This window comes from Syngnathus acus, chromosome 6, assembly GCF_901709675.1.
Source record: "Syngnathus acus chromosome 6, fSynAcu1.2, whole genome shotgun sequence".
NCBI classification, from domain to species: Eukaryota; Metazoa; Chordata; class Actinopteri; order Syngnathiformes; family Syngnathidae; genus Syngnathus; species Syngnathus acus.
In genome coordinates, this window is record NC_051092.1 from 305,259 (window position 1) to 318,090 (window position 12,832).

General features: G+C 53.8%; 3 protein-coding genes across 4 annotated transcripts; all 3 read right to left on the bottom strand.

Moving 5' to 3' along the window:
• Positions 1-258: 258 nt before the first annotated feature.
• On the bottom strand, positions 259-2,724 carry LOC119124186 (shaker-related potassium channel tsha2-like). The gene has a single exon (XM_037253889.1). The coding sequence runs from the start codon at positions 2,445-2,447 to the stop codon at positions 1,071-1,073; it is 1,377 nt and encodes a 458-aa protein (XP_037109784.1). The 5' UTR covers positions 2,448-2,724; the 3' UTR covers positions 259-1,070.
• Positions 2,725-6,716: 3,992 nt separating this feature from the next.
• LOC119123888 (galanin receptor type 2) lies at positions 6,717-7,667 on the bottom strand. The gene has a single exon (XM_037253271.1). The coding sequence runs from the start codon at positions 7,665-7,667 to the stop codon at positions 6,717-6,719; it is 951 nt and encodes a 316-aa protein (XP_037109166.1).
• A 1,263-nt stretch (positions 7,668-8,930) lies between these two features.
• pthlhb (parathyroid hormone-like hormone b) lies at positions 8,931-11,858 on the bottom strand. 2 transcript variants are annotated; one of them, XM_037253935.1, is made up of 4 exons: positions 11,783-11,858; positions 11,483-11,678; positions 11,268-11,402; positions 8,931-10,143 (listed from the first exon to the last, which is right to left on the bottom strand). In XM_037253935.1, the coding sequence occupies exons 3-4, from the start codon at positions 11,372-11,374 to the stop codon at positions 9,747-9,749; spliced, it is 504 nt and encodes a 167-aa protein (XP_037109830.1). In that variant the 5' UTR covers positions 11,375-11,402; positions 11,483-11,678; positions 11,783-11,858; the 3' UTR covers positions 8,931-9,746. The 2 variants fall into 2 exon arrangements, with proteins under 2 accessions (XP_037109830.1, XP_037109829.1); XM_037253934.1 differs by having other exon boundaries at positions 11,773-11,845.
• Between the last annotated feature and the right edge of the window lie 974 nt (positions 11,859-12,832).

Genomic DNA, 12,832 nt, shown 5'->3' on the forward strand with positions numbered 1-12,832 from the left:
TCATTTCAGAAGGTCAACTTTTTTGCCTGAGGTTTTGGTAGATGTCAATGTTCACAATAGGCATTCCATAAGCCAGTTTTTGTACGCAAAGGGCCAAATATCTAACATGGCGACGCATTGATGCTGAAATCTAATTGGACTGACCTTTTGGAGGACGGACGGGGACGACTGTATTACGAATGAGGACGGAAGGGGACCCGGGTGGAGGACAGGGCGGGAAAGTTAGGTCAAGAGCCCGTCTTTGAACACAAACATGTCCCTGATTGCTTTGCATTTATTTCTTTAACAAAAAAACAAGATTAAATTAAGTTCACATACAGGTTAGAAAAATAAATACTACCGATATACCGTGCCATTTTCAATGGCTGTCCGAAACAAGGTGCAGTGAAAGTTCTCATTTGTTTGAAAGAGTTTGTGGTGAAAAGTAGAAAAATAGTCTTTTACTCCAAAGCGTTTTCATCGTCCGTTGAGGCAAATGTTTCGAATTGTACTTCCTGTGAGAGGCCTCCGTGGTTCACAAGAAAAAGTCTTGTCGCTGTTGCCGCTAATGATGACACGACAAGCGTCAGCGTCTTCTGACGCCTGGAAGGAAAGCAAAGAATTCAGCTAGCTCCTCAACAGACAACAAAATATGTCGGTGGACATGGTTCGTCTGAAGCGTACACTGCAAAAGTGCAGGTATCCACAGGGAGGCGCTCTTCCCACACTAATGTCCCTAATATGTAGCGACTGGAACACGCTCCAAAACGGACTCGGAAGCCATCTTAGTCATCTGCAGTTGGCAACAGTGGTTTGGCGCTTTTTTGACGACCACACTGGCAGCTAGGCACACAACCTCACTCATTTCAGTCAGAATACGCCTCTTGTATGTTCAAAATTTGACACCGTCCGGCAATACCGTGGCTAATTTTAGACCTGTTTTGTAGCCTGGGATTGGACAGTTGACCATTGCCAGTCTGTCATTTGTGGACGTTCCCTGAAAGAGAATCAACAGCAAACCCGGAACATGGTCCGAAACCATGCGAGTCTGGCAGAGAAGGGCCCGGTACTTGACTCACCGCCCGTTCTTATCATACGTCAGTCAGCTTCCCGGTGTAGATTTGGATTTGGGTCAAGCTCTCCGAGTCATCCTCCCGGTAGGACTCGGTCTTGGACAGGGAGCGCTCGTCCCCGGACGACGTCTGCGGCTGTCCGCAGGTCACGTGCACGAACTGCAAGCGATCCTCCTCGTCGTTCTCTCTGTGGTAGAAGTAGTTGAAGTTGGACACGATGACGGGCACGGGTAGAGCGATGGTCAGCACTCCGGCGATGGCGCACAAGGATCCTACAAACTTGCCCCCGATGGTGCTGGGGCACATATCTCCGTAGCCCACCGTGGTCATAGTCACCACCGCCCACCAGAAGGCGTCGGGGATACTGGAGAAGCCGGATTCGGGGTCCTCGGCTTCGGCAAAATACACCGAACTGGAGAATAGGACCACCCCGATGATGAGGAAGAAAATCAAGAGGCCCAGCTCCCTGAGGCTGGCGTGCAGGGTCTGCCCGAGGATCTGAAGACCCTTGGAGTGTCTGGAGAGCTTGAAAATCCGAAAAACGCGGACTAGACGGATGACCCTCAGGATGGCCAGCGAGGCGGCCTGCTGGCTGCTGCCCTGGTGCTCGGCCAAGTCCAATCCCAGGGTGATGAAGTACGGCGCGATGGCCACCACGTCTATGATGTTCATGATGTTCTTGAAGAATGCCGCCTTGCTGGGGCAGGACAGGAACCTCATGGTGAACTCAAAGGAGAACCACACAATGCAGAGCGTTTCCACCATGAAGAAGGGGTCCGTGAAGGGACTCCTCACCTTGCCGTGGCCGCTGCCGTTGACGTGGAGCTCCTGCCCCGACGCGGGGACCTCGCGAAACTCGGGCAACGTCTCCAAGCAGAAAATGATGATGGATATCAGAATGACCATCACGGAGACGATGGCGATGATGCGAGCGGGCCCGGAACTTTCCGGATACTCAAACAGGAGCCAGAGTTGTCTCTGGAACTCGTTGTTCGGCAGAGGTCGGTCCTCCTCCCTGCTCAGACCCTCGTCGTCTCGAAAAAGCTCGATCGTCTCCTCGTCAAACTCGTAGAACTTGATCTCCTCTAGGAAAATATCCACGGGGACGCTCACCGGTCTGCGCAGCCTCCCCCCGGACTGGTAGTAGTACAGAATGGCGTCAAAGCTGGGCCGGTTCCTGTCGAAGAAGTACTCGTTCCTCAGCGGGTCGAAGAAGCGCATCCTTTTGCGGGGATCCCCCAAGAGCGTGCTGGGGAAGCGCGAGAGGGTTTTGACTTGGGTTTCGAAGCGCAGGCCCGAGATGTTGATGACCACCCTCTCGCTACACTCCTGCTCCTCCAACAAGGGAGTGACCGCCGCCGTCTCGTCGCGGTTCTCCTGGGACACCACGGTCATCTTTTCACCCCTCCCAAGGGTTCAAGGGTTGCCACTCACCTCTCAAGTGTCCTTTCTCATGCAGATTGTCACGTTTGCGGCAGGTCCTGGATTCCTGGAGGAAATCCCAACCCCCCACCCCCCCCGCCCCCTGAAAGGACCCGGTCGCCCGTAGCCCTTTTGCTTGATTTACACGGTCCCTTTGTCAGATTAGAGCCTGGCCGTGCGAGACGGATCGACCCGTTGCGAATGGGCGGAGGTGGCTATCATATTCATAACCATTTGAAAGCGCACGGCCCGCCCTCCCTCCTTCCCTCCCTCCGTCCCCAAGCTGGAAGAGCAGATGACATTTGGTGCCGGCCGGCCCTCCGACGCTCGACTTGGGTAAACGCGGAAGCTCCCGCTATTGACGCTCCTTCCACCGAGCCTCCTTATTTTCGATGCCGTTTGTCCGTACCCCGTGACAAATGCGCCCCCCCCCACCCCACCCCGTCATTCATGAAATCATGGCGCTATTCCTGTCGCAAGGGGAACCCGCCGGTGTCCCCTCACTCACACTTCAAGAAACAAGACCGCAGCCGCCAAGATGAGCTTATATTTATTGTGGCCAAAATAAGCTAAAATCCTGCGAGGCGTGAACACACACACACACACACACATTCCCGCATGGCCCTCGCCAGTGGAAAATGCTGGCTTGACTGATACTCGAGAAGCAGGGGCAACGTCGTCTTCTTCAGGGAGCCAAAATAACAGCGTTGGTAGTGCTCAAAGGGCTCACTTGTACACCCTGCAACACGGGGGGGGGGGGGGGGCTTTGCTTGGCCTGGCCCCTTAAGACAAGTGTCCTGGCTTTTTGGCCATACTCCTTCCTGCTTTTTCACACGAGGAATGTCCACCGGGTTTTCTCTGCGTTTAGCGATGCATTGTCGCAGCAACGTTCATAGAAGGTGAAGCAGCATGTGACTCATCACCCAAGATTGTTCTTCACCTTGTATTCTGCATTTGGACAATGTTAACGGTACAGGACTGTCCATCAGTCAGTGTTGCATCTCAACTGTTTACATGTCATCTCAACTGTTTACATGTCATCACACTCTTGTTGCGTGCGTGCGTGTGTGTGGTAACATCAATAACAAAACAAGAGCGAGGACACAAATGTGGCAGTCGGTGGCCGCAGTTGAGCAAACGGAGCGTCTGGCTCATGTTGAACGTCACCAAGGAAACAAAAACAAACAAGCTGTGGCATGGACACGTGATTTATAATCCCGTGTGGGGGTGGTGGGGGGTTATATCGGGGGAGCTCAATCACACGTTCATTCCAATAGTCTAGCTCTGCTGTTAATCGGATCCTTCAACATTCTTTTTCAAAAATATTCATTAGCGCTTCGACTAATATGGAACGCCTCCACAGCTGTAATTCCCCTGGGAAAGAATGTACACGAAATAATACTAGCCCTGTTGCCATTCATACTTCAGAACAAGGGAATGACATGTTTAAAACCGCTTCCTACATTTAGACAGGCAGGTTTAGCCTAATGCTAACTGGCAATGCATAATGTCATTGACAGGTTAGCACGGTTAGCATCGACAACAAAACGGTATGCAAATGCAAATTAAATTTCGTTGTACATGTGTGACAATGACAATAAAGATCTATTCTCATATATTCTTTGTCCTCTGTGTGCGACTACAACTTATTTGCCTCAATGAGCACTTTTCTTGTTAATTAGTTCCATCACGTGTGCAGGCTTCGCTGCAGCTGCATATTGTCCAGATTTGCGTGGGCCGGCCATGTGCACGTCATGACGTGTTACCCGGGAAATTCTTGCTTACAGAACTTGTGCTTTAACTTGAGATGAGAGTTGGAGTATCTTTCCAACGTCTGCCGAATAGGAGCCATCGCTTTGATATGATTCGGTTTTCTAGGATTTCTTCATGCGGTTGCACTTGTAAGGTCGCTGAAAGCTAGCGAGGCGCCCGGCCAATAACCAAGCAGGAGGCGTCCCGTCGGAGAGGGCGGGTTTCCTCGGAACGACCCGTCCGTATCCTTGTCACACGCCGGCCTCCCGGATTAGCCTTTCAGGCCACGATTAAGCCGCCGCCCGTTTTAGCCGATGATGTCGCGCTTGATATGCCTGCCTGCCTGCCTGCCTGCCTGCCTGCCTGCCTGCCTGCCTGCCTGCCTGCCTGCCTGCCTGCCTGCCTGCCTGCCTGCCTGCCTGCCTGCCTGCCTGCCTGCCTGCCTGCCTGCCTGCCTGCCTGCCTGCCTGCCTGCCTGCCTGCCTGCCTGCCTGCCTGCCTGCCCGCCGGGAAGGGAAGGGAAGGGTCCTTTGAAAACCTTCAGGGGCTCGCGCATTTATGATATCACAACGTACCAGCGGAGGAAGCCACCTTCTTCGCTTTCCATCCGGCCCCAGTTTCGAATCGATCGGTCGACTCGAAGGCAACGTTTTGAACGCCATCAGAAAGCAGATAGCACGGCGAGCTCGACGCAAAGGTCAAACGAGTGCGCACGTCAAATGTTGAGACGATTGCATAGCTGAAGTCAAAGGTGAAGCAACAGCTTGTGTTCAATATGACACAAGTGGAATTGCGCTCGATGACATTGCAGTTAATATTGCAGCAGCCGTTTCCAAAGGGAGCGATTTGGCGTCGCCTCTCGTTGTATTTTGGGCTTTCGACGGCGCTGAAACCCAATCCCGTCCGAAGGCAGCGACTTTGAGCGACTTCTATAAATAAACCAGCTGCACTTGGCGATACGGCCCGCGGAATGATTAGCTCATGGCGGCGCGCGTGGCCACAACTATTTGCTCCCACTCGCTCTAGCACTCTGTGTGTGTGTGTGTGTGTGTGTGTGTGTGTGTGTGTGTGTGTGTGTGTGTGTGTGTGTGTGTGTGTGTGTGTGTGTGTGTGTGTGTGTGTGTGTGTGTGTGTGTGTGTGTGTGTGTGCGCGCGCGTGCGTGCGCGTGTGCGAAGAATGCGCTCTCACAGGAATCTGCAAAGTTGACTTGATATTGTGCGGGGAGCTTTTAATGGCAATTTGCGAACCAACGTCGCTTGTTAAGCGCGGGGGAGGAGGACTGCCTGTTAAGCTAGCTGGCTGGCTGGCAATTACGCCCGCCTGAGTTATATTTGACAGCCTTGACTTTCCATTTCTTGCCAGTTAATGTCGCCAATGACTTATTTGCTTGAGTTCGTGTCGAGCTGCACGCTTGCGACGACGGGCCGGCTTTAGACAAACTAGTCAGTCCGGATGGATGGTGGCAGCCCTCATTGCCGATTCGCTCGTTGACTTGAAGCAAAACCCGAAACATTCTTTCATCGTGGTAAAACAAGTGAAGCGTGAGTTGGCGTTCAGACGTTTGACGAGGCCCGCGTGGGGCAATTAGTCGTTACCATGGCTTGTTAAAAAGGCCGTGAATAAGTTGTGTTGTTGTCTGACGCCGACCCTTTCAAATGTCATCACCCCATCAGATGCTTTGACATCAGTGGCGGCCACCCCCAAAAACGAAATCAATGAAGCAGCATCCAAATGTTATTGAAGGCCGACACACAAATAAAGAAGCAAACGTTTTGTAAATACATTTAATCGATGACTTTGTGTGTCTTGACATGTGAAGAAATTGACAATAAAGCAGACTTTGACTTTTTTGACTTTGACATATTCTTTTACTCAAAGTGAATTTGAATCTTGTGAATCTGAGCACGCTTTGATTTCACATGTTCTGTCTGCCGGTCTCAGCTCAGCGCTTCCTTTCAAAATGCTCATTTTCATTTGATTTCCATTCAAGTGGGCCAGAGCATCCAAGGCGCCCGCCCACAGCCATAGGACAAGCACAATATTGTCACCGTGGGATAGAGGAAACGGAATTTCGGTTTCTTTGTGTGTCTTGACATATGAAGGGATTGACAATAAAGCTGACTTTGACTTTGATATGCGACCCCGTGGTCTCCCTTTTTGGTTTTGTTCTTCCGCCCAGAAAAAATGTGAACGCGCTGTCACGTTTTGACACCGCAAATGTCCTTTTTGCCTTTTTAGAGTATTCCCGTATGGACAAACTACTCCCGCAAACTTGAGGTCCTTCAGCCAAGCGCTTGTATTGTGTGACCATGACAATAAAGATCTATTCTATTCTATTTGGGATGCGGCAAATGGGCGAATCCGCTCGCCCACTCGGATCACGTCGCTCGGAGGAGCGCTATCGGCTCGGACACCGTGCCGCCCTGAAGCAAAGCTTCAATTTTGCTCCAGATGTCCTCGGTCGGCCAACTAAGCGTCCGTCCGTCCGTCTAAGAACTGTCTGCCGACACACTGCTGACCTGCGGCCGCACTCTGTTGCCACGACATCCGAAGCGCCAGGCCGCCCTCCTGTGGCGGTATCGCTTGGACAGCAGAACGTAGAGCACGGGGTTCACGCACGGGTGCAGGTACTGCAGCAGCGTGCAGGTGAAGTAGAAGAGTTCCCAGGCCCGTCCGTGGCGGTAGAGGCCCAGGTAGAGGCACAGCTCCAGGACGTAGCCCGGCAGCCAACAAGCCGAGAAGGTGGCGGTGGCCAAGAACACCGTCAGCGAGGCCCGCCGCGTGTTCCTGCCTCCGGAGGCCGACATCACCGGACTCTTGTGGAGAAACAGCGCCAGGCGGGCGTAGTTGAAGGCGATCACCAGCACGGGGATGAAATAGAAGAGCACAAACTGGCTCAGGACCACTTGGTAGTGGTGCTCCTGGATGGTGGGCAGGCAGAAGGTGAAGCTGACCAGGTCGGGGCTCAGGCTCTCCTTGGTGGCGAACATCCGCAGAGGCACGCTGACGAGGAAGCTGAGGGCCCAGACCAGCGCCAACGCCAGGACCGCCCAGTCGGCGGCCAGAGGCCGGTAGGGGTTGGTGACGACGGCGGCGCGAGCCACCGACACGGCGCACAGCGAGTAGGTGCTGGCCGCCAGGCCCAAGGCCAGAAGGAACTGGTAGACCTTGCAGGAAAGGTCGCCCGTGGGCCACGAGTGGCTGAGGGCCGAGTGCAGGGTGAAGGGGATGAGCAGCAGGGTGAGCAAGTCGGCCAGCGCCATGCTGAGGAGCAGGACGTCCAGACTGTTCCGACGCGGCGACTTGGCGAACAAGGCGAAGGCCAGCAGGTTGGCGCCCAGGCCGACGCCCAGGATCACGCCGCACGTGCAGGCAAACACCAGACCGTAGACGTTGGGGACGCCCACGTTTACCTCCGTGCTGCCGCCGCCACCTTTCATTTCAAAGCAGTCGGTCCTTCCGGGTGGCAGAACTGGAGCGACCGCTCACCTCAGCTGAACCCGTTTGGGGTGCCTCCGGTGCACGCAAACGTCAGGGCCCAAAGTCAAATTGCTGGCACGCTCTTTCCTGAAAGAAATGGATCATTCATTGATTGAGCTTCAAATTGGAGGTACATGGATGACGTTACGCTATCATTTTTTGCAAACTTGCTTTGTTGATGTTTGAACAATAAGTCTTGATATGATTAGGCTAATGCTATGAAAAGGAAAAAGTCCAAGCGTGCCTGTCCAAAGCAGAAATCACGAGACACTCACCTTTTCACCGTCCTCGGCCGTCAATGTCAAGCAGCGCTTTGCCGCTCCCCTTCTCTCAGAAAGAGAACGCGTCCGACCGTCCGTCCTGCCGTCCGTCTGTGCGCTCGCCTCTGCGGCCGCGGCGCAACGATCGCTCCAGACGCGCAAGAGCAAACACGGCTCGGCTGGCGTTGGTTGGTTGGTTGGCTGGTTGGTTGATTCTGCATGAGCGACTTTGGAGAGGAACGGCCAAAGAGCAGCCGAGTTGCCGCCGCACGGAGAAAAGCGCCTGGTCCTTCTTGGTGCCACACACTTTGCTCTCGAAACAAAATGGGGTGGTGGCCAGCCGGCCGAGTTGCCGCCGCCGCCGCACGGAGAAAAGCGCCTGGTTCTTCTTGGCGCCACCCACTTTGCTCTCAAAACAAAATGGGGTGGGCGCTAACTTTTGGATTGACTTTTCCAATAGATAATGCTGCTTTTCCTCTGAGCGAGCGACACTCGGCTTGCTAGCTTCATTGCGCTTCTCTGACAACATCAAATTGAATTGAGTTGAATAGAATAGAATAGAGTGGGGCTTTTGGCTCCTGTGCTATTGCTTGGACCAAACTTCAAATCAAATTCTTCTTCCAACTTTTCGTGCTCTTCCGCTGAGCATTGCCACATTTTCTGCCTCCAGAAGTCTTCATTGATTGTCATTTTCATTTCTTCCTGCTCATTTTAGCCTCAGATTGATTTTTCCTCTTTTATCAGCCTTTTTTACGATTGCGCGTCATCTAATGGCTGAGTGGCCGAGGGAGGGAGGGAGGCAAGACCGATCGAAACGCATGTCCAAAAGTTTGTGTGCGGGCGGGAGAAAGAGAAAAGTTAATATTTGACCAAACAAAGCTCTAAAAGAAAGGTCATCCAGGCAATGTTTGCAGTCAAAAGAATGATATCAAAGTCGAAGCGCAAGAAAAAAAGCACAAGGCAGTTGTTTGGAATACATAATGCTTTAATGCTTGATGAATGATAATAATCATGCACACATACGTACGGACGTGGACGCACATTAAGCGCTCAGTGCAAGTCAAGGACGTGAAACGACTGTGGCAGATTTGGTCTATAAAAATAAACTATAGCGCCAATAAATTACATTTGTATTTGGCAGGCCCACAAAAACGGAAACAAAAAGAAAGAAAGAAAGAAAGAAAGAAAGAAAGCAGGACCATCGAGACACCACAAAAGAACACGTATATGTCGCTAAAGTGCATTATGGGAGTCAGTCAGCAGCACCGCAATACATTCACCAAATAAATATACACCTTCCAGATGAAATAAATTATGGCAGCGCGGCTGGAGAAATAAAGCCAACGCGCCAACCGCGTCGTGATCGCTCGCGACATCCAATCATCGGGATGTCAAATTCTCGATGATCCAAAAACAGAATGAAAAAGTTCCACGACTATGGAACGACCAAACGCCTTTAACGCTCACCAAAGGGATCGCCCCCGCTGAGCCCACCACAGAATCACTTCTGAGGAGAGTCTTTCTCTTCCAGACCTTCCCAGATCGTCGGGCTTCCGGTGGCGTCGATTGGGAGGGAGGCTGGAGCGCGTCTACGTTTGGGATTCAGCGTGACGGCGCAAAACGAGGAACGTGCAAACAATTGTGGTGACTCCTGACCGGGTCAAACGTTTAGGCTGGTCGGGAAGGCAAGGCCGACACCAAAGGACCGGCGATCATCTGATAACGGGGCGTCACGGATGGCAAAATTGGGCCCGAGTTCAGGTCCGCGCGCAGCCCTCCTTAGTCGCTCAGTCTCCAGTCCGGACGGAGGGAGCGGCTCCTCCTCCGCTTCTTGTCGCCCTCCCTGCGCCGGCCCAGCCGGGCCTTTTTTTTCCTCTTGGTGGCCACCTTGAGCGGGCGGTCCTTGTAGGCCAGCGCCTTGTTGGTCTCCTGCGGCAGAACGGGGCCCTCGCGCTCCGACCCGAAGCCGTGAGGCAGGTTCTTGGTGGCCTCCGGGGGCTTCTGGTGGAGGTCGTTGCCGCTGAAGTTGGGCGAGGCTCCGCCGTGAGCGGGCGGCGCCCGCTCGTCGGCCGTGTGCACCTCCTCCAGGAGCTCCTGCAGCCACAGGCGACGCTTGAGCTCCTGCATGCTGCGGCCTTTGTCGTGCATCAGCTGGGCGTGGCTCACCGACCGCCGCCTGCCGGCAGAGGGCGACGTTGGGTCAAACGGACGCCGGAGACCAGGGAGATTTGCTTTGGTCGTCATGCCGGCCAACTAAGGCGGCCGGCTGGCGCTACGACGCAAGCCCTTCCTCACATTTCATCTCACGCATGATCGTGTCTGTGTGAATCACGTTACGATTCCAAATGGCACGAGACGGAGTGGGCTAGACAAGTGGCGCTAGGCTGCAGAAGAAGAGATGAGCGACCGCCGTACCAAATTCAGCCGTGGTAGTTATCTCATCTATCTGAAGGAGCTTAAAAAGTCATTAAGGCATCTTACGATGGCACGAGGTCCCTCCCGATCTTCTGCGAGGAGTGACCCCGCAAATGGCAGGCAGACAAGGAAACAAGTGGCAACACCCGACCGATAGCACACAGAGACCTCCCCACTGAGTGCAAAGAAATACGCCTTGTAAATTTGGCACGGCGCAAAGAAAAACATGTGCGACAAGTAGGCCGCCGCCCTCCTCGCTCTTCTGTTTTACCGCCATGGGCCAAAGCAGCAGCAGCAGCCGCAGCAGCCGCAGAAGCGTGTCAATTGTCATCTAATGGCCGCCACGTGTCGCACCGATAAACACGCAAAGGGGCGAAAAACACTTCAACGCGATGATCTTCGACAAAGCTTGGACTGAAACGCACTGCGTTCAACTTCCTTTTGTCAATACAATAGCTAGAGAAAGAAAATGGACCAAATCGTTTCTGTCTTTTAACCAGCGCACCGAGAGGCCAGACAAACAGACAAGAAGGACTTAGTGGAAGCCAAGCAAGCGAACCCGAACTGAAAACAATCCAATTTGCGTTCACCATACGGTGACTGCAGAGCATGGCGCAAAATATTGACAGGAGTCTAAAACACAAAGGAACGCTCAGATCTGAGAAAAAGATTTGCTTCCTTGCCACCACTACCATTAGGTGCTGGTGGTGAAGTTGAGCTGGGCTCGGAACAGTAGAGGGCAGCAAAAACGACTTTGCGCTTGAGCCCAGGAATGTTTCTGTCCGAGCCAGACAAAGTCACTTGCATTGCCACTTGACGGCACCGGCGCGCTTATCGGACGAGCGGAACCCGAGCTACCGCTTTGGAAGGTGGAAAAGAACTCACGTTCGGCCGCTCAGCGCGTCCGCTGGCCTCCCGTGCGGCGTCACCGGAGAACACAGCAGCAACGCAGCCAGAGTCCAGTGATGAAGTAGCACCACGGAGGAGCACATCCTTCCTTCCTTGTTGCCAGGCTAAAAACTGAACAACACTTTAGTTAGGTCCAACCGAAAAGGGCCCTTGTGCTGGCACAGGTGAGACAAGAAGCAAAGGCTACTTACGTGACACTTTTGACAGTCTGCCCAAAGCGGGAGCTCCTACAAACGCTCTTCTGGTTAATGAAGCGACGTCAAATGATTTGGGCTGAAAGTTCTGTGCGTATCCATTGGCGCCAAGGCAGCCCGGGGAAATCCCCCGCCAGTCTTTTCCATTCGTTTGCCTCCCGACAGTGTGAGCCGGGCTATTTATTTCTCCCCGCTGTGTGGCAATTTCAAAACAAAAATGGATAAAGATAGTCACCAGGCGGTAGAAACGGCGGCAGCCAGCGAGCGTGCGTGCGTGCGTGCGTGACCTGGGCCCACCGGCTGCACTTGGACGTGAGGTGGTCTCACCAAGACTGGAGCATCTTCTGCGGTGGTCCGCGCAGCAGCTTCTGAGAGACGCTTTCACTCTGAGTCAGCCTGTGTGTCTGAGAGAGGGGAGGGGGGGGGGGGGGGCGCCGGGGGTGGGGGGGACTCCAAACTCCTCTTTGGGTTTGAAGATGCAGGCACCACCTCGGTACAGTTGAGTTGTTAACGCCCTGCCTCCCCGTCCCGTCCCTTCCCGTCCTCCAAAGTTTGCACTCACCTGCGCTGACAAGAGGGCGGCGTTCGTGACAACGCTCCAATCTCGCCCGCCCGCCCGCCCGCCCGCCAGCCGCGACCTGGAGCCAAAGGGCAGCAAGTTCAACTCCTGTTATGCGTACGTTCCAAAGTCCAGGCCCTCTCTCACTTTCCATCTTTCTTTGGATTTGTTTTGCCGCGGAGAATTGCTTGCTCTCCTCAAAAGATGGGGCCAGAGAGGGATGGGTACATGGGATGATTCAAGTACATTTGGACTGCAGCTCAGGATTCTCCTGACAGACTCAACAAATCTGACAAAGAGAAATCTGCCATGAAAATGCACAGCATAAAGTGTCTTGTCAAATGAAAAAGGAGTAACAGGTGGCGGGGGGAAGGGGGGCCAACGCACACAAGGAGGCCCTAACCGCTGGCTGGCCCAGGGGAGAACGTCCGGAACCTCAGAGAAAGCCAACCCGCAGGGTTGTCAGCCTGCAGAAGTTTCCCCTTTTGCAAATAAAAGCGAGCGGCGCGGCACGGCACGCCAGCCGCGACGCCCATCCTGATTTACGAGGACGCTGACGTCGCCCGCTCAGTCGGCGAGCGCCGCCGGCACCGGGCGTCGGCCGGTCGGCGTCACGTCTTCCCTTTTGTGGAAAACACCCAGCCACCCCACCGCCGCCGGGAGAGCCGAAGATCTCCGTGTGAGAAAAGCCCAAAGAAGTTTGCAGTGACCTTGGGCGTCCGTCCTGGTCACTTCCAATGAGCTTCTCAAGAGCTTTGGGCGGAAAGTAAAAAAAAAAGACTGACGCC

What these genes read in the sequence shown, in the direction of transcription:
- LOC119124186 (XM_037253889.1), bottom strand. Translation starts at nt 2,447, where the DNA reads ATGACCGTGGTGTCCCAGGAGAACCGCGACGAGACGGCGGCGGTCACT.
- LOC119123888 (XM_037253271.1), bottom strand. Translation starts at nt 7,667, where the DNA reads ATGAAAGGTGGCGGCGGCAGCACGGAGGTAAACGTGGGCGTCCCCAAC.
- pthlhb (XM_037253935.1), bottom strand. Translation starts at nt 11,374, where the DNA reads ATGTGCTCCTCCGTGGTGCTACTTCATCACTGGACTCTGGCTGCGTTG. An exon ending in GACGCGCTGAGCGGCCGAAC is followed by an intron (nt 10,144 to 11,267) that starts GTGAGTTCTTTT and finishes CTCTGCCGGCAG; the next exon opens with GCGGCGGTCGGTGAGCCACG.